Source organism: Nicotiana tabacum, chromosome 19 (assembly GCF_000715075.1).
Source record: "Nicotiana tabacum cultivar K326 chromosome 19, ASM71507v2, whole genome shotgun sequence".
Classification (NCBI taxonomy): Eukaryota; Viridiplantae; Streptophyta; class Magnoliopsida; order Solanales; family Solanaceae; genus Nicotiana; species Nicotiana tabacum.
The window spans coordinates 113,251,248-113,275,311 of NC_134098.1; the positions used below are offsets into that span (position 1 = coordinate 113,251,248).

Consider the following 24,064-nt stretch of genomic DNA (forward strand, 5'->3'; position numbering starts at 1 on the left):
TACTTAAAGTACATTAGGTTTGTTATCATTGTTGTTGTAAACGGAGTGTAATTGAAATATGCATATTTTGTGTTTTTGCAGATTGTTATAGTGATTATAAATTTTATAAAATAAATATTAAAAAAAGTATTTTGCTACAACTGTTTACATTTTTTTTTCTGAACTTGGTCAATTAAAGTTCAAGTCGTAATTATATTGTAGATCATACTTACTTCAAATGCTCCTAATTTTTGTCAACCAAAGGTCTTTTTTTGTTTTTTAGCTAAAAGTATTTTTTTCAGATTTGATCCATGCATTAAAAAAGGGCTAAACATTAATTTTGAAACGCTAGCTAAAAGTCAATTAGCGGTCTCACAAATGATCTTTGCTAAAGTCCATATATTGAATTTGAGGAACCATCAACGTTGATACTCCCCATTAAGTTAAAGTTTCAATTCGAGTCCTTAGTAGAAACTCATTTTGGCAGAAAGCTCAAAATTGAGCTTTTAGGCACAAATTCGAATTAATGAAGGTCCAAAACGGACATATACTAACTGAATTTGGGGTGAAACCCAATATTGGGCAAAGAGCCATACAGATAGGCTCTGGAGCTAGGAGATACGCCCTCTCACGTGCCACTAAAGCAAATTCTTGGCGCGCAATTAAACCCTTCCTCCGAAATCACTAGGGTTTTAGCACTTCAATCCGACAAAGTTTCCGATAACTCCGCTTTCCCCAACATAGCTGAGCTTCTTCAGCTTCTATGGCATGAAACTACACACTCTTAACCCTCAAACCCCACTAACACAATCCAATCCCATGGCTTTTTCCACCGGAATCCGTCTACTGCGCTGCTACCACCACCACTTCACTTTCACTGCAACACCATCCCGCTTCTCGGGGCTCCGAAAAACCTCGTCGGAGCTCCGGTTCCTTTCCTCGGTCACTCCGCCGCCAAGGAAGCAACTCCGACCGGTGAGTGCCCGGCGGAAGGAGGAGGAGGCTGGGTATGAAGGCAATGGAAGTGTTATTCTAAGAGATAGAGGCGAAAATGAGGGCGGAAACGGAGGTGAGAGAGTTGTACCTACCGAGCTCCACAAGGAGGCTACCGAGGCATACATGTCTTATGCCATGTCAGTGCTGCTCGGTCGCGCTTTACCCGACGTCAGGGACGGGTTGAAGCCGGTGCACAGGCGAATACTGTGAGTTTTCTTACTTGAGAAATGCGTGGTTAAATGGGAAGTAACCCAAGGGATATTGGTGTTAAAGCTCTATTGGAGGCATGGAAAAAATAACTCTGATTTTGCTAGTCACTATTGCTTATTCTTTGTTGTGATTATTGCGGCTATATCAAGCATATGTTACTTTATTTACGGAACAGAATTCAGTAAATATCTAGAAGCTATACTAAAGGTACTCTTAAAGCATTTTTTTCTATATCAAAATAAGGAAAAATACTTTATAACACTATTTTGTTGCTATTTAAAAGCGGCAATCGTTTTAGTAGGATAGGGGAGCAATAGTATATTTGGGAGAAAAGTTTAGTCTTTATAATCTACATAATCAAATTAATTGGACCTTCTGTCCAAAAAACTCTGATTGGCATTGCAAAACACATAATAAATAGAAATGTCTTACTCATAGAATATTGCAGCATAAATTAAGAAAATGCCAATGATGGTTAAAATGTTTTATGTGTAGAAAACTTCTTCACTTGATATTCCACCGGATATCTATTATTTTCCACCAATCCATGTACTGGTTATCTCTACCCACTAAGACTTAGGCAGTTGGTTAATTTCTCAGACCATAAATCTTAATGTAATTAGATTGCAAGTCACGACTGCGTGTTGCTTGCTTAATTCTAAATAGTTGTAGTAGATTTTTCCTTTACATCTGATCCCATTTTGCTACTAGCCCCCCCCAAGGGAAAAGAAAGACTGAATAGCCAAAGGCAGGCCAAGTATGCCATCTGATTCATGTTTATCACGACCGAGTGTTGTAGAACTAATTTTTTATTTGAAAATGTGCACCAGAGGTTAACATTTTGGTAGAGATTTCTTTGCCTTGTATTAGTTGTTTTTGTACTATCTGCTCTACTTATCGTTTGAATCTGTGTTGGATTTATAAAAGTTATTGGTATTTTGGCTACAGATACGCGATGCATGAGTTAGGGCTTTCTTCCAAGAAACCGTATAAGAAGTGTGCAAGAGTTGTTGGAGAGGTTGTAGCCCATCTTTGTTTTTCTCCTATGCCTACGTGATAAAATAATGATTATCTGCTGCAAGTATTCTTGTGCCATATTTATTGCAAGTATCTTATTTTGTTTCCCCTCTTTTTTTAGGTGCTTGGCAAGTTTCATCCCCATGGAGACACTGCAGTCTATGATTCCTTGGTCCGAATGGCCCAGGTAATATCAGAGGATTAACACTTACAAAAGGGGTGTCTATGTCAGTTGTTTTAAATTGATTCAGTATGGCACTTTTCTAACTGCTTTCAAGTATGAGTTGTAGCAGAACTGAAAAGCTTTACGAGCTCCAAGTATCTAGATCATGAGTTTGTAATAGAACTTGTTATCAAACTCTAGGGCCAGATCCTTTTCTGATTGTTGAGTAGTTAAATTGGTCTGAATTCCTTCCGCGCTACATTTTGCAGTGTGCTTGGCTACTGGGTACTATTTAGTTCTTCTGTAACCTTTTCATGATATAATATTTTCCAGGATTTTTCCTTGCGGTCTCCACTTATTCGAGGGCATGGAAACTTTGGTTCAATTGATGCAGATCCTCCTGCGGCTATGCGGTATACTGAATGTCGACTGGAAGTAGGTTAAACCCAGCCTTTCTGTGTTTTCTGAATCTTTGAGTGCATTGTCCATTTGGAAACTGTTGCTTCTTAACAAGTGCTCAGGTTCAAATCCTAAGGCTACCAGTATGAATGTGATTAATATAGTTTGTGTTGATAGTGGAGACAATAACAACTAGGATCTCCTATCCTTTCTTGAATCTAATCAGATATGTAGGTTTTATCACCATTCAGAATTGTCATAAATTTTGATAAATTCAGTTAAATGAGCAAGAAGTTCACATGCAAGTTTTGTCATGACATTGGTATCTGATCTCTGTTCTGTTTTATGCAAGGAAGTTGCAGTTGTCCTTATGTCATAGTGAAACTGTTGTTCCTGACCTGCTTATTTTTTTCATCAAAAGAATCTTTATCTGAAATAAATCCTAGTCTTGATCACATTATTGCTAACCTTTTCGATTATGCTTAAGTTGTTGATATAACTTCCTTGTGGGTAAAGAATAGTACATGAAGTGTGTCCTATACGGCTAGGTTTATTGCTTTCTGTATAATTTATTTAACATTATTTAAGCAACATATTAAGCTCATCATTATTCCTCTCAGGCACTCACTGAGGCCATGCTATTAGCAGATCTGGAGCAGAATACAGTCAGTTTCCCTCCTTTAAATTAAAATTTGTAATAAGTTGGATGGAAGTTCTCTCTTAGGTTCTTTACATTATGTTTGATGTGTTGCAGGTAGATTTTGTCCCAAATTTCGACAACTCTCAGAAAGAACCATCGTTGCTTCCTGCTCGTGTTCCGAACTTGTTGTTAAACGGTGCTTCCGGGATTGCGGTGACCCATTTGACTTTGTTACTAGCTATTTAGTAGCTTTTTATGCCCCATATTAGGGCAAATAATATCAGAAATATTTCTAAATATGATGAGTTTTATTTATATTCTGCTGTTTTCAGGTTGGCATGGCTACCAATATTCCCCCCCATAATCTTGGGGAGCTCGTTGATGCACTATCTGCACTGATTCATAATCCAGAAGCCACGGTAGACATTTGTCTCTTAAGACATGCTTATGGATATATCTCTTGCCTCCTTACCTTTTTATGTGAAATCATTGATTGCTTTTATTTGCATTAAAGAAAAGAAGAGAGAATATAAATGTTCCAAATGTTTGTTTCCTGCTCTTATACCAATTTTATACTATTAATTTCCATGTTTGGTTTTTATGTTATAACTATCACAATTTATTGTTTCTTTGGCAATGATCTTGGTGTCAAATGCTAAAATGCAACCTCTCTACGGGCTTGCGGTAAAGATTCTGATTTTATACATTTGGATTTCTTGTTCTCCCACGTACTTCATGTGTGAATTTTATTTTCCTGTAGATAAGGAGGATTGTGCACATATTCGTTGTCTGTTTTTCTAGTATTCACTTGTAGTTATATTAACATGTAAACCTTTCTTACTCATAGTTTCTAAGTTCTCTATTTCGTGTGCCATACGCCCACACCTATTTGGAGGTTTGGTTGTCTGCTAAAATTGGAATCATCTCCCAGTTTTAGGCCATTGTTTATGAACCAGAGTTTCATATGCTTAATTGTAAAAAGGTTGTGATGACTGCTCTTGTTTCCTATCTAGCTGCAAGAACTGTTGGAGTACATGCCTGGACCTGACTTCCCAACTGGTGGAATAATTATGGGCAACATTGGGTAGGTATTCTTAGCTCCTGTTTCTTCCTCTTTCCCACTTCCCACTCACCCGTAAAGATTGAAGAGATCATAACATCGAGTCTTAGACGCAGTGGCTCACTCAGTGTACATAATTGTGCCCAAACAGGAAAGAAGTATTTGTTGTTGTACTTGGGGATGAGCTTACTTCTTAAATTTCTTTCCTGAGGCAGTTTTCTAGAAAATTCTGTAACTCTTGCCTTCTGAATGTGGTGTCTGTCGTGTGACTGATTTTTTGTTGGATAGGACAGATAACACATGGATGCATGTATGTAATGTATAAATGGGTCTTAGATGTATCCAATCTCTGGTCTTTGGTATGCCATATAATTTAAGATGATAAATTTGTGGCATGCACTGCCAAAAATGGAGTCAGTTTTACCACCTAGCTTTTATTTTTTCTTTAACAATTTATGATTGGCTAAGGTGTGATTTAGTGTTAAAAGCATTATTCTGCTAGAAAGTTGCTTTAATCCTTCCCTATGCCTTTAAAAGCGTTAAAACAAGTTTTATCCTCAAATAGGCCAATTAGGGCGATACACCTTTTCTTGTCTGGGAAGCCATTAGTGTGGTAATTGCGCAGCTACGCAGTGGAAGGAAAGGAGCCTAAATTGTACTTATAGAAAAGGTTATTTATATGTCAGTCCATTGTTAAAAATTCTTAGTTTATATGACTTGATTTGTGCATGGTGCTCCCGCTGCTTTTCCATGTTTTGGTAGTGAGCTACTTCTTGAGATATCTATCATTGTTTGAGCTCGTGATAGAATTTTACCTGATTGCTCCCCTCTTTGATCCGAAAAGCTTGAGGTGCATTTCCATGAAATTGTGTTTTTCTTTTTTTTTTGGGAGTCTATCTTCCTAGAGAGTTTCTCTTATCCTCTTCCATTTGGAAGGTTAAGACCCCTCTCAAATATATGATCTTTGATTTATGCAAGATTGAACACTGTTGACTAATGTACCTAGAGCTAAGCACCCTAATGTCCTGTATTTTTGCTTAGAGACTAGAATTATCCTGTCCAGAGGTTTCAATTGGTACCAACCTTTACCTCTTATGCCCTGCCCTGCACGAGTAAGTTCAGTGAGTCTGGAGCAGGTATGTGACACTTGCAGCTCCTGTGTCGAGTATATCTTTCTTCCTCCATTTCAGAATGCACACAAATCATGTATGTTTAGTGGCACTGGCAGCTTGATTCTTTTCCCTTTTCTCAATTTTGTGGCTGGAAATTTGTTTTCTTTTGGAAATTTCTGGATATCAACTCACATGGAAAGAGAAAATTTGAAACAACTGGATACTAATATCTACTGAGCAAATTAGTTTTTCTCTCACCCCCTCCTAAAAATGCATCCTCTCTGTGATAACTTTTATTTTTGTTTTTCTTTACAATGCCTCTTTGTTTGTCAATACTTTTTTCTGATAGGTTTCATCGTTTTTACAGAATTCTGGAGGCATATAGGACTGGAAGAGGACGAGTAGTAATTAGGGGGAAGACTGATATTGAATTACTCGACTCCAAGACGAAACGTGCTGCAATAATCATCCAGGAGGTTCCTATCTCTGCCTTTTCAGTATTTTTGATTTAGAGTGGATTATTCTTCGAATTTTAATCTGTGTTAATATTTGCTTTTATAATTGAAACAGATTCCTTATCAAACAAATAAAGCCTCCCTTGTCGAGAAAATTGCTAATCTTGTGGAAAATAAGGTACCTTTCTGACGAGTAAGGTGTAATCTTTTGTTTGATAATTGATAAGTTCCTTGTGAGTTAGCTGGTCCAATCCCTATTGGTCGTCATGTTTGAAATTTTGGAGAGCGTGTGCCCGCCGTTATAACTTTCTCTTATTAAAAATACTCAATGCGTTGCTCTGCTGAGTGACATATTTCATTCCCTGCTCCCACTTAAATACCAGGCTACTTCTGATCCGTTCTTTCAGGATTATTATTATTATTATTGTTTTTCCCTTTCATGCACCGTTATTGTGTTGATACCCTTTAGCTCCGTGTGGATATACTTGGTTATTTAATTTAGGCAGAATAGCCTGTAGACACCTGTACTTGTTCTGTTTTGACATCTCGGCCCTCCCTACTCCACGAAGTTTCAATCAGATATCTGAACTTGGTCAAAACAGGAGTTGATTGTGTACTCCGACACTACGTGTAGCTCACTCTCCTGACATGGAGGATTTATCCGATCCACCTCGTATAAATTAATGTCACATTGTAATTTAGTTTTACAAAATATTAACAAATCTATCCCCCTTTTCTCCAAAAAAATAAAAAAGAAATCCCAAACGGTCCCCCCCTTCTCTTCCTCTAGTCCATCTCTCACTCTTCTACCTACCACCACTGCACATCACCACCCCTTCCTCCTTCATATGCAAACACATAACCAAACCCACCTTATCTCCTTTAAGTCACAATTTTCAACTACCATCGTTATCCTCGCTGCCACCATCACCGGCGATCCACTCCAAAACCACCACAAGCTTAGAATACGCAAATCTAATTTCGATTCAGTTCACAAAGAGAAACAAATAAGATCTTTGCCGCGTTTGACTGAGATGCACATGGTGCAAAATGCGGGAACTAAGTAAATATTTTAATTCAGCGTGTAATGTATTGCCTCTTTGCATTTATGCTTCAGTTCGATCTCAGTTTCCTCTCGATTTTTCGCTGGATATTCAACGGATCAAATTTCTTGACCCGCGTAACCTTGTATACCGTTCCAATTTCATCTACCTAATTGCTGAATTCTGGTCTTCTAATCAAAAATTGGAAAAAGGAAAATCCAAAATTAAATCAAAACAGAACAATAAAAGCCTTTACTTGTAGAAATGGCTACTTTCTGTCAGGGATTTTTAGGGATATGTTTGGTTTTTTTTTTTGGGGGGGGGGGGGGGAATGGGGAGAAAGAGAAAACGAAAATGGGGGTGGGTGCGGGGAAGAACGAGAAAGAGACATGTCTCTTTTGCTTTTTTATTTTTTACTTTTCTTATCTTTTTTTACTTTTCTGATTTTAATCATTTCTTGTTCAAAATGTTCATATTCACGCTCCTTGTACACGTGAATTACACTCATTTTGTCCAACTCGGCCATTTAGCTGCCTCATGTACTTGGTTAAAGGTTAGAGGTATTTAAAACTCATGTTTTGATCAAGTTCAGGTGTTTGGTTGAAACTTCGTGGAGTAGAGGAGCCGAGATGTCAAAACCGAACAAGTACAAGTGTCTATTGGGCTATTCTGCCTTTAATTTAAACAAAATGGCATTGATTGTGTTATTTGTGTGGAAGAATGAGAAAGAGATATGCCTCTTTTGTTTTTTATTTTTTACTTTTAATTTTTTTATTTTTATCTTTTTCATTTTTTTCTTCTTCTTATTTTAATCATTTCTTGTTCAAAATGTTCATATTCACGCTCCTTGTATGCGTGAATTACACTCATTTTCTCCAGCTCAGCCATTTATTTGCCACATGTACTTGGTTAAGGGTTGGAGGTATTTAAAACTCATGTTTTAATCGAGTTCAGGTGTCTGGTTGAAATTTCGTGGAGTAGAGGAGCCGTGATGTCAAAACCGAACAAGTATAGGTGTCTATTCGGCTATTCTGCAAATGGCCTTGATTGTGTTATTTGTGTACATATTCCACCCTAAGTAGAGAATTTTGGGATTAAAAAATGGATACATGAACTTCTCCTAGTAAACGAAGGCTCAAACAACTAATCCTCACCCACAATTTAGGCCTGCTGAGACGATGCTTGCTGCCCTGCCTACAATGATACTACGAAGGGGGTTACGTGGTCACCTAGATGCCACTTATTGTGCTTATATAGTCTCCTTCCATCCCACGTTTTCCACTGCCTAGTACATTTATATGTGAATCTTCGCTTTCGGTGCCGCACCCGTGTCGACACAACGTGGGTGTGGGATCCGTACCGGATCTGATCAACTGATTTTGGGTGCTTTGACCAAAATTGACGGATAAATTCGGGACAAATACAATGATTTTTGAAATCAAAACAAAAGTTATGGTGAAATTGAAGAAAATAGAATACCTTGTATATAAAAAATGCTATGTATGTTATTTTCCTTTTATCTCCTTCTCATATTCTCCTCTTGATCCGTATTTTTTCCTTCTCAAAATACCTTGTAAATTTTTCACATAATGTCTATTTTTAGATATTTGGATTATTTTTTTGCCGAATCCCCGCACCTGTATCCGTACCTGGATCCTTAGCCCCGAATCTTTAAATTTAGATTATGAAGGATCCGACCTCTAGTTCCGCACCCGTATCGGACACCCGCACCCGAGTCTGAGCAACTTAGCTTCCTAGTACATTTTTATATATGAAGTTGTTCTTTTAATGAGGTGCTTCGGGAATGTGCAAATAATGCGTTAAGAATTCTGGGATTTAAGGGGCAATTAGGATTAGTTAATTGGAAGTTTCGGCAGGGACTTCCTATGCTGTATGCTACAACTATTGACTGGGTGAAGGGATATTTGAAGATGGAAAGGACCGAACAGCCAACTGAAAGTTCAAGTTTAGATGTTTTATCAGTCTTCTGCAGAAATGATGGAAGAGAAATTCCATTGAGGGCTCTCTTGGATGCTAAAGCACCTAATGGTTGCATTTTCATATGGTTAGCACAATGGGTCCATTTTCACAGTGGACAGTCTACAGAACATAAATAAGCTTTGTAGTAGCTGGTGTTGCTTTCAAATTTTCTGGAGTAAAGGAGCTCCTTTGGTATAGGATTCTATGTTTGGAGAAGTGCCCTCACTCTCTGATGTGGCTTTTAATGGAGAGCAGAATCTATAACCTTTTGAGGAGTGCAGAACGCAGATTTCTCATGGAAGCACATTTTCTTTTTCTTTTTGCGGAATGCACATGCCATCTACACTTGATGTATATCAAAATCCACACCATCTCCACTTGATATATACTGATTCTGTGATGCTTTTCCTATTTTCTGAAGTTTGATCTCTGAATTTTATTGTCTTCAATATCTTGATTAGGTCAAGAGTTGAACCACAGCACCTGATGTTTTGATTCCCTTTCTTGCCAGATTTTGGAAGGAGTAAGTGATATCCGTGATGAGAGTGATCGATCTGGAATGCGTATAGTCATTGAGGTAGTGAAATAATTGATATTCCCTGTTCCCCAATTTGTCAATGTTATCGTATCCCATGGCTCTTTGATATGGTTGCATGTGTTCTTCTAAACCCATCAAAGTTTGGCACTGATTGATCATTTAGCTTTGCCAAATGTTTTCCAGCTTAAGCGAGGGTCAGATCCAGCCATCGTATTGAACAATCTTTACCGTCTTACTGCTCTGCAATCCAGTTTTAGTTGCAACATGGTTGGGTAAGTGATTATCAACCACTTTTGGGAGCTATAGACTTTGTTTGCAAAAGAAGGAAACTCCTTATTCTCGATCACTCTGTTACCACATCACAAGGTCAACCCCTGCAGCAATCAGTTGTATGCTAGAGACCTATTTTGTGCATAGACTGTCCCACAGTTCTCTGATATCTATATCAGAGTCGTTGAAAGTTTGGTTCTTGAAGAAATATAATAATAGCTTTGTATCTCTTGATTTCTGTTTTCGCTCTAGAATATTATGCTCTTTCTGTTTGAAATTTCTTTTCCATGCGTGACTTCTGTTATCGTAAATGATTGAACAGGGGACGAGACATTTTTTAGTTTGTTCCCCCAAGGGTTTTGACTGCTGATTGACTGCGATGTATTGCAAGATGCATCTTCATTCTCCAGCTGTTATCACTTTATCAAGAATAATAATGGCCTTCAAAACATGTTATTCTTCAATAAGAAGTTTATAATCTTTTTTCCCTTGACATACTTGCATTGTTGAAAACTTTTCTCCATGAGAAAAATGGAACTAGATTTTGGAGTTTGGGAGTTCTATTTTTTCCTCTGTTTAACTATATGACCGTTCTTACAACTCAAAAGTTATGATTCGGTAAATCTGTAGGAATTTGGGATCATTATGTAATCATTTAATGTTGCAACTTGAGACCATGTGGATTGGTCATGGTATTTGACTAGTCAAGTATTCACTGTACTTGTATTTATTTGTCCTCTATAGGCAATAGAATTGATGATGCCATTTATATAATTAAGCTTATAGAATATTAGTAGCACTTTGGCACAAGAAATGAAGTAGGTTGCAATCAAGTTTTCCAAAATTGACATTATTAAATTGTAAGATGTGTACTGCTGGTGCATTGGCTTTATAATTTTCCAATACAATGGGCCTTGGATACATTTCCAGGTGCTATTTTTTCTGCTCAGGAGGCTTAGAAAGCTCTTTTATGTCTAATTTAGTACTCTCCATGTGTTGCTTGGTGTAATGTATTTTACATTGCTCACATGCCATGTCCACACTTGTTATCATGCCTCTAGCTAACTAGTCATCATTCAATATTTTTTTCAGTATTCTTAATGGTCAACCAAAGCTGATGGGGTTAAAGGAACTACTCCAGGTGACAAATTGTTTCTATATGATGAATACTCTGTATGTATATTTTTTCAATTTCCATTAAATGCTACGTTTAAGCATTAATGCAAGTTTTGTTTTTTCTGTAATCACCTTCTAATTTTCTCTTTTAGTTTCCTTTTTTTTTACTTCTAAAATTGATATATTTCACGTAAATCGTGTCTTCTGTTATCTTAGTGTTATTTATTTGGTGTCCCGTGATACTTTTCCATTAAGGTTTATCTTTGACATGCATTCATCAGGCACAGAATTGTTATACCTTTTTGTATCTTGCAGGCATTTTTGGATTTCAGATGCTCTGTTGTTGAAAGGCGTGCGAAATTTAAACTATCACAAGCACAAGAAAGAGACCACATTGTTGAGGTGTGTCAGAAGAATTTTTTTGTCATAGAATACCTTTATTATTCTCAAAATAAGGAAAAAAATTGTTAGTCGTAGAATGATATTTCTTATCAGTAGTCTTAGAATGTCAGAATTAGAATATTAGAAAACTTAAGTTCTTAAGTTAGATTTTTTTGGATAACCACGAAATCCCCGAGGACCAGTGGCCACGGTTCGAAATTCGGTGGCTAATGGGCCCGTCCCTCTACCCTTCTCCACTTAAATACCAGGCTTTTTGTCTGCGGTTGGGTTCGAACGCATGACGTGCACCTGCCTAACCCACACATCACAAGTTGCGCTCTGCCCATTAGACCAGAGCCTTGGGGCAAGTTCTTAACTTAGATATTGTCTCAAATTAAGCAAATAAAATGGTGAGTATTGTGTTTGACACCTATAAATAGGCAGGACTTGTATTTACCATTTTATCTGTATGTTAATTTTCCTTTCTAATTTCTATACATGGTATCAAATCCTTTACAATCTTAAAAGAGACACGCTACTTACCTGGCCGCCGGTTTTAGCCCGTAATTTCCTTCTCTGTGGCTGTTTCCTTTTCTCTTGACCGTTCAAAGACATACTCCTATTTCTGAATACTGTTCTGGCAGCACACATCTTTTCCCGTGACGGTTTTGGCGATACTGCCTCTTCCTGACCTCTGTTTCGGCAACAAATTTTCCAGCGAGATTTTGGCTATTGAAATTTTTTTATCGAGATTCTCATTAAGCATTTGTCTGTAATAAGAACACTTACGGCAATTTTCCGACAGGTTTTTAGCAACCATTCTGATGACTATTTTTTTCCCTTCATTTTTCTGATTATGAACAAGATCAAGTTGGTTTCCCACCTTGACTTTTGGAGAGCGTGTTAGAAGTAAAATGTATATCTTTAATGCTAGGATCAGAATATTAGAAGATTGAAAGAGTTAGGTTAGATATTGTCCTAAATCCGACAAATGACGTATGAATTTGTGTTTGACACATATAAATAGGTATGTGTAGCTCAAGTGAAATATGTTGAATTTATGAATAAAGCTACTGATATCCCCTCCTCTCTCTCTCTCTTCCTCCACTTTTTTGACTTTAGGGTATCATAATTGGGCTTGATAACTTGGATGAGGTCATCAATACAATCAGAAAAGCATCAAGTAATGCGCTGGCAGCTGCTAATTTGAGAAAAGGTAGCACAATTACTCACTTATACCTAAATGTTGCTTGATTTTTCACTATTGCCTGCTCATATTTGTGTTGGAAACTGCATTAGCCTTTCTCTTCTATTTTTCAAACTGTATTTTATACTGATAATATAACTAGTCGGGAAACATTGCCAATTCCATTTCTTATCAACTTCACCTGCAGAATTTGAATTGTCTGAAAAACAAGCTGAAGCTATACTGGACATAAGCCTGAGAAGGCTTACTGCACTTGAGGTGTGACATGGGGGGCTCATTTTAAAGTTTGGTGGGTTCTTTAGCTTCTTGAACTGTCTCTGACATTGTGCTTTTCTGTATGGGTAATGCAGAGAAATAAATTTGTCGAGGAGGGAAAATCTTTGAGAGCACAAATTTCCAAGCTAGAGGAACTTTTGTCTAGTAAGAAGCAAATACTCCAGGTAGCCTCATAAGAACTGTTTTCCCTATTTTTTCTTCATCTTATCGAGCTTAGATATGAATTAATATTCTTGTAGCAATTTGGTATATATCATCATACCCTACCCAGACCCCACTTGTGGGATTTTCATTGGGTTGTTGTTGTTGTTGCATCATATTGCTATTTTTCCTTCTTTGAAGGATTCGATTGCCATATGTTTGTCAATTTGTTGGTTATTATTGTACCTTTATTTGTCCACAAGTCAACTTTGTGTTAATTTCGCTAATCAATAATTTTTTTTTAAAACTAATCTAATGGAGATACCCAACTTAGGTAATACACCGTAGAAGCAACCTGTTACTGCTGTCTAGTGAGTTCTTTTCCTGGTTCTTCTTTTCCCATTCTCCTTTACCGGCGCCTTTTGGGGGGGGGGGGGCTTTTGTAGGCAGTACGCTGATAATCTGATTGTTTACCTTCTTGACAATGACATTCTGATATAATCACTTGATACATCTGTTACCTTGTTCTGATTGTTCACCTCCTTAACAATGACATTCTGATATAATGTAGTGATACATCTATTACCTAGTCAGTTGACATTAGCCTACTTGCTTTTCTGATTTCTGAAACATGAACAACCAGTTGATTGAAGAAGAAGCAATTGAAATCAAGAACAAGTTTTTCACTCCGAGGCGTTCAATGTTAGAGGATACAGACAGCGGTGAGCTTGAAGATATAGACATAATTCCGAATGAAGAAATGCTACTGGTAATATGCGCTGTCTAGGTTTCAAAATTTTACGTTTCCTTTTCAAAAGTTCGTGTTTCCTTTTTCCTTTAAATTTTCGTTGCTCCTTTTTTCCAGGCAATTAGTGAGAAGGGTTATGTTAAACGGATGAAACCTGACTCATTTAATCTTCAAAATCGTGGGACAATTGGTAAATCAGTTGGTAAACTGAGAGTAAATGATGCCATGTCTGATTTCCTTGTTTGCCGGGCGCACGACAAAGTTCTTTATTTTAGGTAAACTTGTGATCACTTTTATTTCTACGTTGGCTCAGATTATTTCATCATACTGCCATATGATGAGACACTAATATAGAGTGTTTTTCCTGAAATATTTTGCTTTCCCATTTTATATTTATGGAAGAGGGAACTTGGTTTGAGCTGATTGCATCCTGACAATCCCGTTATATTATCTCATTATTTACATCTTTGTAGGTCCTCAATATATTTTATTCAGTTATGTGCAAGGGGGTGACTGCCATTGAGCATGCAGATGCTATTATTTCAATGTTTGTTTTTATTCTAATTGGCAGCGATAAAGGTACTGTGTACTCTGCTCCAGCTTACAAGATCCCTGAATGCAGCCGAACTGCTGCGGGCACTCCTCTGGTCCAGGTACTATATTACCATCTACAGAAAGCTTGACCTGTTGCCTTCATTTCTAGTTACTCATTCTTTCCCGTGATCCAGATATTGTCCTTGTCTGATGGCGAGAGAATAACTTCTATTATTCCTGTGAGCGAATTTGCGGGAGATCAGTATCTTGTGATGCTTACTGTGAATGGATATATAAAAAAAGTATCGTTGAACTACTTTGCGTCTATCAGGTGTACAGGAATAATTGCAATTCAATTGGTTAGTCAGCCCTTTCTTTCCCTTGAATTTGTTTTATTGGTTCCAAAGCTAGCTTAGACATGATGCTTCCATTTGACAGGTTCCAGGTGATGAATTAAAATGGGTGAAATGTTGCTCAAATAATGATTTTGTTGCGATGGCTTCACAAAATGGAATGGTTATTTTGACGCCTTGTGCAAATGTAAATTCTCTTATTCTCTACTTGCATGGGTACCTTATTTTCAGTTTCAATTAGTGGTTCTTTCTGCCGAAATGCAAAAAGAATGGGAGCTTGGCTACATGCAGAAACAAGTTTGTTCTTGACACAAGATTTGACTACATGATCTGAATCAAGTATTTTTTGCACCTCAATGCTAATCAGCAATCTGGGTATTATTTAATCTTGGGGGGGGGGGGGGATTCCACCGCTTAGCAGCTTGCTTTTTCTGTGCTGTCTTTACGGGTTTCAAAGATTTTATAAAGTTTGCTTTCACATGGAAGATAGAAGATAAATCTCTGATAAATGAGGGATTGCATATTCAGAATTTGTTTTGCAGTTGTCTTCAGAGCCCTGGTTCCCCATTCCTTTTTTCGTTTTTCTCGCTTTTGGATTTGGATGAACAAATATATGTTTTGCTATTTAGGTAAGTGCTAAAATGTGTACACTTTCTAACTCTTATTGTGTTATGGACTTATTTCCATAATGAATTGGGGAAACCGTTGGTGCCGGGTTTTTTTTCACCTTCTTATGTTGCTGGAATTATTCTTATTCTTCTGATAATTTATTTTCCTTCTTTTACTGTTAAATTTCTGCTCAGATAAGAGCACTTGGAAGAAATACTAGAGGCTCTGTTGCCATGAGACTAAAAGACGAGGATAAAGTGGCTAGCATGGACATTATACCAGATGCTTTGCAGAAGGAACTGGACAAGACCTTGGAAGTTAATCAACGACAGTAATCTCTCATCCATCACTCTGTGTATCTTTGTTGGTTTGATTGTTGCTTAAGTCCTTCTTGAGGCCCAGTTAAGCGCTGAAGTTAGATGAAAACAAGGTAGGGTGCTTTGCGTTGCTTAGTTGGCACTTAACTGTAGGTACCAAAGCATTTGCTTCATCACCCATGGACTTGTCTTTAAGAGGGAGGCACTAGACAATAAATCTAGTTGGCAAATGATATATCCACTGTAAATAAACGGCAGTAGACAATACATCTAGGTTTTAAATGATATATTAATTGTTAATAATAGAAATGATCTTTTTCTGATTACGTGTAAATAATTAGAAATTTTGGTTTAAAAACTAGTCACTAGAAATTAAAACTACACCTTCACATTTGAATCAGATATTTGAAGTTGTATTTAGCTTGATTGACCTGGTTTTTACATCATAAAATTCACTTAAATATAGTTTTTAAAATTATTTTCCCCAGTAATTGTTGTGTGTTTATAAGTATTTTTTTGCATTATACGTATATTTATTTGCTTTTCATCATTAGTGCCTTTGTTTTCTAAAGCTCACGCTTTACTTGTGCCTTGCGCTTAAAGCACCGACGGGTACTTTCCTATGCTTTTCGTATGTCTCTAACTTAAATTGCAGCACTTTGTAAACTTTACGCTAGCTTGAGAGACCCTTATTGTTAATGATTTTGCCCCCTAAGGCGGCTTATTTGAACACCATCGGCTCCCCAAAAATGATTATTCTTATACCAATATGTCTTGCTTAAATGATTTTTTAAAGCATGCCTTATTTTTCTGTTACTTTTTTGATTTGTTTGTAACTCTATCTCCTTATCTCTGATATTCCGTGTTCCAGAAGTAGAAGCATTAATGGCCCGTGGCTGCTGTTTGTGTCGGAAAGTGGTTATGGGAAGCGAGTTCCAGTTAGCAGATTCCGCACATCACCTTTGAATAGAGTTGGTTTAATTGGTTACAAGGTACACCATCATTCTATAAGCCAAAGTATAAACAAATATTAAAATCCTCATCGCTGTCCATCCTCCTTTCAAAGAAGAGGCATATTAGCTCTTATTATCTTTATCCAGCTTTCATCAACTAATACTTCTGATGCATTTATTCAGTTTTCATCTGAAGATCGCCTGGCAGCAGTATTCGTAGTTGGATTCTCTTTAGGTAGTACCATAATACTTTTTCTTCTGCATGGTTATGTTTTAACTACTGGCATGGACTTCGAATATTCTGGTAACAATTCATAATTGAAATGCTTTAAGCAGAAGATGGTGAGAGTGATGAGCAAGTTGTTCTTGTGAGCCAGAGTGGAACTGTGAATCGCATAAAAGTTCGGGACATCTCTATACAGTCCCGATATGCGAGGTATTTCATTGCCTTGTAACATTTTTTCTTCTTTGGTCTGTAGTGAAATAGGTTCGGTTTTCAATTAATACCAATTTCTGCATTCTTGGAATGGTGATTACCTTTTTTATTGGAACCTATTGGATAAAAGATCTATTTGTCGTTATTGCCAGGAGTCTTGTTGTTCTTACATAGGGATATAGTTTGATTACAGTTTGACACCTTCTCGAGCTCTGGCAAAGCTGAAAATTAAGTAGGTTAGAAGCTTGGGTAAGTGATTACCTTTGTTGGCTGATTTAACCTCAGCCAACAAAAGACTCCAGAAAAGTTCATGAGAAAAAGGTTAAAAAAGGTTTGCGCATAGGGAGCACTAATGATGGAAACTAAGAAGCTACTCAAATGACTAGGTAACCGCGCGGGGGGGGGGGGGGGGGTAGAGAAACTGAAGTAAATCAGGCAACTAGAAAATGCTAAAGGAGGCTACTTTAGGGGAAAAGGGAGAATAGCTAATAATATCTTAAAGAACTTCAGGAGGGAACGGCCCACTGAATCTCACCCTTTCACCATTTTGGGCTCGAAAGAAGTTGAAAATTTGAAAAATGAGAAGACAAACAAAAAGATATATTGAGCTGTGGTCATTTTTCGTTTTGACAAATAAACCTGTTCGTATTCATCCACAAAGCAGTGATTGAGAATTAGGGGTTTTGTGGTTTACCGTCCCAAGATCCTGTGGAAATCGGTTCCGGTTACCATTTACCAACTGGGCTTTGATGCATTATGAATATATACGTTTGCAATAGGATGAGAAAAATTACAAAAATGCATACTTATCACTAAAATACCAAGGACATAAATAATGAATAAGGTTTTGGAGCATATCCGTCAGTGAAATATCAGGAACATGAATGGTGAGTAAAGTTTTAGACTATTGGTAACTACCGGGTTTAACGGGCTTAGGTTTATGACTTTTAGATGAAGATTGTGATGGAGCATTTGATGGTGTCAATGGCAGTGGAGAACTTGTGATGGAGCATTTGATGGTGTCAATGGCAGTGGAGAACTCTTTTCTCAACAAAAAAAAAAAAGTTGTCAAGTCGAACCTTTTGGTTGATTAGAAGCTAAAGAAATTTGCAAGATGTTGCCCAGAAAATAGTAAAGACTTGGTCGTTGCATATCAGTGAGCAGTTGAGTTAAGTAAAAATCCTCAGGAAAGAAGGAAAACGAGAGAAAAAGAATCAGAAGATCCTCAGGAATTCTATCTACGAAAGGGAAAAAGAACAGCAAATTTCTCAGCTTTACAGTTCACTGATAATAGTAGTAACAATTGCTGCAGCGGGAATAGGAAGATGGAAACCTTATCAAAAAGGAAAAGGAGATAAGTAGAAGAAAGACATGAGAAATATGAAGAGATGAGGAGGGAAGAAATCCTGAAGTAGAGCCTTGGAGCAATGGTAAAATTGTCTCCGTGTGACCTATAGGTCACAAGGTTCGAGCCATGGAAGCAGCCACTGATGTTTGCATTAGGGTAGGATGTCTACCTCACACACCATGGGGTGCGGCTCTTCCCCGGACCTTGCATAAACGCGGGATACTTTGTACAACGGGGAGGGAAGAAATCCAACCAAGGAATCAACTCAAAAGACATATCTTTTAATAGAGCTTGATTCATGTACTCACATAGTAAACAATACTTTTGTCTAAGAAATAATGATATATATATATATATATATATATATATAGATAACTGGAGATTTGGGTATTTCATCAGCTAAACTGCTTTAGTCACAAGCAACTCGAAATTAGCTCTGTGGTACTGTGGTTTTTCTGTTTTGCCCTTATATCTAGTGGAAGAGAAACAAGATGCCGCATAGAGGGACTAGGGAAGCATTATACGTTTTTCATAAGTGGAATTAAAGTATATCTCCTTAAACAGCTCTGAGTTGCACGTAATTTCCGGCGCGACTGTATTCTGTCGAACAGCTTTTTTCAACAGAAATAAAATGACTATATTACGGAAAAAGACACATACACTGAAGTACATTTGGATTCTGATCAATAGCTCAGCTGTTACTTGGTCTTTAATATATTCTTACTTTTCCCACTCTCCAGAGGAGTAATTTTGATGCGTCTTGAGCATGCTGGAAAGATCCAGTCGGCCTCATTGATATCAGCAGCGGATGCAGATCCTGAAATTGAAGATGCAACAGCAGTAGCAGCATAGTGTCCCGTCCTTGCAATTTTGCCAAAATAGAGCGCAGGTTATTTCCAGCATCAGTAGCTGTAGGATGGATAGCATTTTGTACAGCTGACGATGAATCTTGTAAATACAAATTCTATACTTGCTTAAATATCCCTCTTTGACAGTTGCTGGGAGATCTATCATTTTTTTACCCGATAGGGAGGATCTAATCTTATGTGCCACTTGTTCTAGTCTACTCACTGCAAAGATATAACATCGCAGATACGGAGAGCTAAACATTTAGGTAGTTTAGATCATCATGAAATGGTTACTGAAACGATTGTAAGATTCTGAAATTTTGTTGAGTATACAGAAGACAATTTTGCATATAGAGTGCGTCATGTTCTTAGTTATCAACAGATGGACATTTCAGAAATTTTCCCTTAAACATATTACGGCCATTTAGTAATACTGCAGGCTTAGAATTTATGTTTTAAGTCTTGACGACAAATTTCGGTGTTTTTCGAAGCGTTTGATTGACTTTGCGATACGCCAAAACTAAAAGTCATAGTTTCAAGTGCCAGGCATGTCCAAAACACTGTTTGGTCTTTGATTGGGGTATTAAATATTCACTTCCGCTCTAATATGTAGATATCCCCTCTAATCAATTTACATATTTAATTATCTATCCAACTAGTTTTGCCTTAAATAAACATTAAAAGCTCGATCTTTGTTTCCAAATTCCAATTAACTCTAAAGTTGCAAGTGTACATATAGCCATTAAACTGAACTGAAAAACTGAAACTGAAATTCAAGACACTGATTAATTCCTAAATTGCTAGAGTGGCATACAACACTGCAGAATCAGCCAATAGGTAATATGCCAAGAACTTTACAACTGCAAAATTGTTATGAATATATTATATTATGGATGTTCATTTAGTACTCCGTTGTAAATAAGCTTCCTGAAGAAGTTTATCCATATGAGACTCCGCCATAAATACATTTATCTATTTAGTACTCTATTGGAAATAAGCCTCCTGAAGAAGCTTATCCTTTCAGTACTCCGTTATGGATAAATATTACCCGTGATAGAAGATTATCTATATCTGGCACAATAACTTACACAACAGCTTGCAGTAGCAGCTTACACAGCAGCTTGCAGCAGCAGTTTACAAGCAGCTTACACAGCAGCTTGCAGTAGCAGCTTACACAGCAGCTTCCTTTTTTTTATAAATAGAGGAGAATTCAGTTCATTATGTACAGAAATTTGAAGTTTGAATAATATATCAGTTTCTTTCTATACTTGTCTTTACTTTACAGTCTTTATTTTATAACACGTTATCAGCACGAGACTCTGCCATCTCGAGAAAATACTTTGAAAGTATCAGAGGTACGAACTTTCTTTTTCTAAATAATGTCAAATCTTTCTAAACTTGAGTTTGTAGCCCTGGATATATCGGGCAAAAGCTACATGTCTTGGGTGCTTGATGCCGAAATTCATCTTGATGCGATGGGTCTGGCAGACACTATCAAAGATAAAAATCAGGCATCAAACCAAGACCGTGCCAAAGCAATGATATTCCTGTGCCATCACCTTGATGAGGGCCTGAAAATGGAATATCTTACTGTTAAAGATCCAGTCATACTATGGAGTAATTTGAAAGATAGATATGACCACCTGAAGATGGTCGTTCTTCCACAGGCACGTTATGATTGGACTCATCTAAGGTTACAAGATTTTAAATCTATCAGTGAGTATAATTCTGCTATGTTCAGAATTATTTCCCAATTGAAACTATGTGGTGATAATATTACTGATCATGATATGTTGGAGAAAACTTTCACCACTTTTCATGCCTCGAATATGCTCCTGCAGCAGCAATATCGAGAGATGGGATTCAAAAAGTATTCTGAACTTATCTCACATCTTCTTGTAGCCGAGCAACATAATGGGCTATTAATGAAAAACCATGAAAGCCGACCTACTGGTTCTTGTCCATTCCCTGAAGTGAATGAGACGAACTTCTACCAAGCTAAACGTGGAAGAGGACGTGGCCCCAGTCGTGGTCATGGCCGTAGTCTGGGAGGAAACTCTAATCGTGGTAATAATAATGCACCAAAGAATCCTCCTCACCACCAGCAGTGGAAAAGGAAGGAACAAAAGCATGAAGCGATGCAAGCAGCAAAGCCAGAAAATGCATGCTATAGATGTGGAGAAAAAGAGCACTGGTCACGTACATGCCGTACTCCAAAGCACCTGGTTGAGCTATATCAAGCTTCCCTGAAGAAGACAGAGAAAAATGTTGAAGCAAATTTTATTTCTGAAGATAATTTAGACTTCATGCATTTGGATGTAGCTGATTACTTTGCACTCCTAGAAGGAGAAACAAGTCATGTGATCGATAGTGAATCTGTAGAGATGTAAATATTTTAATTTTTGTTATTTGTAGTAGATAGTATAGTTATGTAATTGTTGTACATAAATAAAAGTTATAATGTTTACTATCATATTTAGTTTGTTTATGTCATTTTGAAGAATATGGATAATCCTCAAATTATGTTTGGATCAAAGACCAATCATGAAGATATTTGTGTAGTTGATAGTGGTACAACTCATGCCATATTCAAAGATCAGAAATACTTTTCTTATTTGCATAAGAAAAAAGTAAATATTTCTACAATTTCTGGTAATATAAGTTTGATAGAAGGCTGAGGAAGAGCTATTGTATTTCTGTCTAAGGGAACAAAACTTATTATCGACAATGCATTGTACTCCTCCAAGTCCCGAAGAAACTTGTTGAGTTTTATAGATATCCGCCGAAATGGGTATCATATTGAGACAATAGATGAAATGAATGTGAAATATCTTTGTATTACAAAGAATATTTTTGGCTAGAAATGCATTGTCGAAAAGTTACCAACTTTATCTTCTGGCTTATATTATTCAAAGATTAGTACAGTTGAAGCACACTCTATCGTAAACCAGAAGTTTACTGATTCAAATACTTTTGTGCTTTGGCATGGCCGTTTCGGCCATCCTGGATCAATAGTGATGAGACGAATTACTGAAAATTCGAGTGGGCATCCATTAAAGAACCTGAAGATTCTTACAAATAATGAATTTTCATGTGATGCTTGTTATCAAGGCAAAATGATCACTAGACCATCACCAATGAAGGTTGACATTGAGTCCCCTACCTTCTTAGAACGTATACATGGGGATATATGTGGACCTATTCACCCACCAAGTGGGTTGTTTAGATATTTTATGGTCCTAATAGATGCATCTTCAAGATAGTCTCATGTGTGCCTATTATCATCTCGCAACCTGGCATTTGCAAAGTTAATAGCCCAAATAATTCGATTAAGGGCACAATTCCCAGATTATCCTATAAAGGCTATTCGCCTTGATAATGCTGGAGAATTCTCATCTCAAGCTTTTGATGATTATTGTCTATCAGTTGGGATAAAAGTTGAACATCCGGTAACTTATGTTCATACTCAAAATGGCCTTGCAGAGTCATTTATTAAACGACTGTAATTGATAGCAAGACCACTACTTATGAAAACAAAATTGCCCACTACTGTTTGGGGCCATGCTATCTTGCACGCAGCATCACTTATCCGTCTCAGACCAACACATTATAATAAATATTCTCCGTCACAATTAGTTTTTGGTCATGAACTAAATATTGCCCATCTACAAATTTTTGGATGTGCTGTATATGTGCCAGTAGCACCACCGCAACGCAGTAAGATGGGCCTCCAAAGAAGGTTAGGAATATATATTGGGTTTGAATCACCCTCTATTATTCACTATCTTGAACCATTGATGGGAGATTTATTTACTGCTCGATTTGCAGATTGTCGATTTGATGAAACAAATTTTCCACAATTAGGGGGAGAGAAAAAGGAAATCAAAAGAGAAATTATGTGAAAAGTTTTATCATTATCTCACTTTGATCCACGTACCCCTATATGTAATCAGGAGGTCCAGAAGATCATCCATTTACAGAATATAGCAAATCAAATGCCAGACGCATTTACTGATTTGAAAAGGATAACTAAGTCACATATCCCTGCAGAGAATGTGCCTATTCGAATTGATGTCCCAGCAGGACCATCTATTAGCATGAGAGCTAGTGAACCTAAAGCACGCCTGAAGCGTGGTAGGCCTATGGGTTCTAAGGATCGAAATCCTAGAAAAAGAAAATCGACAAATGATCAAAATGATATTATGAAGGGATCTCCTGAAGAGACCCAAGATCTGATTAGTTATGAGATTCCTGAAGAAATCAATAAACCCGAGACTCAAGTGAGCGAAGAACTTTTAATAAGTTCTACTGGTGATGGGATTAATTTAAATCGATCTGAAATAGTGGTGGATAATATTTTTGCATATAATGTTGCACTTAACATTATGCAAGATAGTGAGGATTTTGAACCCCGATCTGTCGAAGAATGTCAACAAAGATCTGATTGGCCAAAATGGCAAGGGGCAATTCAATCAGAATTGAACGCACTTGCTAAAAGAGAGGTCTTTGGACCAGTAGTCTAAACACCTGCTAGTATAAAACCAGTCGGTCATAAATGGATTTTTGTGCGAAAAAGGAATGAGCAAAATGAAGTTGAAAGATACAAGGCTCGCCTTGTCGCACAAGGATTCTCACAACGACCTGGAGTCGATTATGAAAAAACATATTCACCCGTTATGGATGCCATAACATTTTGATATCTCATCAGTTTAGCCTTACGTGAAAGGCAAGAAATACATATGATGGATGTGGTTATAGCTTATCTGTACGGGTCACTTGATAATGGAATTTTACATGAAAATCCCTGAAGGATTTAAAATGCCTGAAGCATATTCAAAATCTCGGAAAATGTACTCAATCAGATTACAAAGATCTTTGTACGGTTTAAAACAATCTGGGCGCATGTGGTATAATCGTCTCAGTGAATATTTATTG

General features: G+C 37.2%; 1 protein-coding gene across 2 annotated transcripts; it reads left to right on the plus strand.

Annotated features, from left to right (window-relative positions):
* The first annotated feature begins 553 nt into the window (after nt 1–553).
* LOC107807875 (DNA gyrase subunit A, chloroplastic/mitochondrial-like) lies at nt 554–19,478 on the plus strand. 2 transcript variants are annotated; one of them, XM_016632327.2, is made up of 27 exons: nt 554–1,181; nt 2,134–2,203; nt 2,324–2,389; nt 2,699–2,800; nt 3,385–3,429; nt 3,519–3,617; nt 3,737–3,823; nt 4,418–4,488; nt 5,944–6,052; nt 6,147–6,209; nt 9,566–9,631; nt 9,776–9,864; nt 10,955–11,003; nt 11,294–11,380; nt 12,482–12,575; nt 12,754–12,824; nt 12,917–13,006; nt 13,627–13,752; nt 13,849–14,006; nt 14,303–14,384; nt 14,460–14,624; nt 14,704–14,805; nt 15,422–15,558; nt 16,416–16,536; nt 16,681–16,732; nt 16,834–16,933; nt 19,022–19,478. In XM_016632327.2, exons 1-27 carry the CDS (start codon nt 748–750, stop codon nt 19,131–19,133), a joined length of 2,847 nt encoding a protein of 948 aa, XP_016487813.1. In that variant the 5' UTR covers nt 554–747; the 3' UTR covers nt 19,134–19,478. The 2 variants fall into 2 exon arrangements, 1 of the variants encoding a protein (XP_016487813.1); XR_012702897.1 differs by lacking the exons at nt 16,681–16,732; nt 16,834–16,933; nt 19,022–19,478 and having other exon boundaries at nt 15,422–15,657.
* The last annotated feature ends 4,586 nt before the right edge of the window (nt 19,479–24,064 follow it).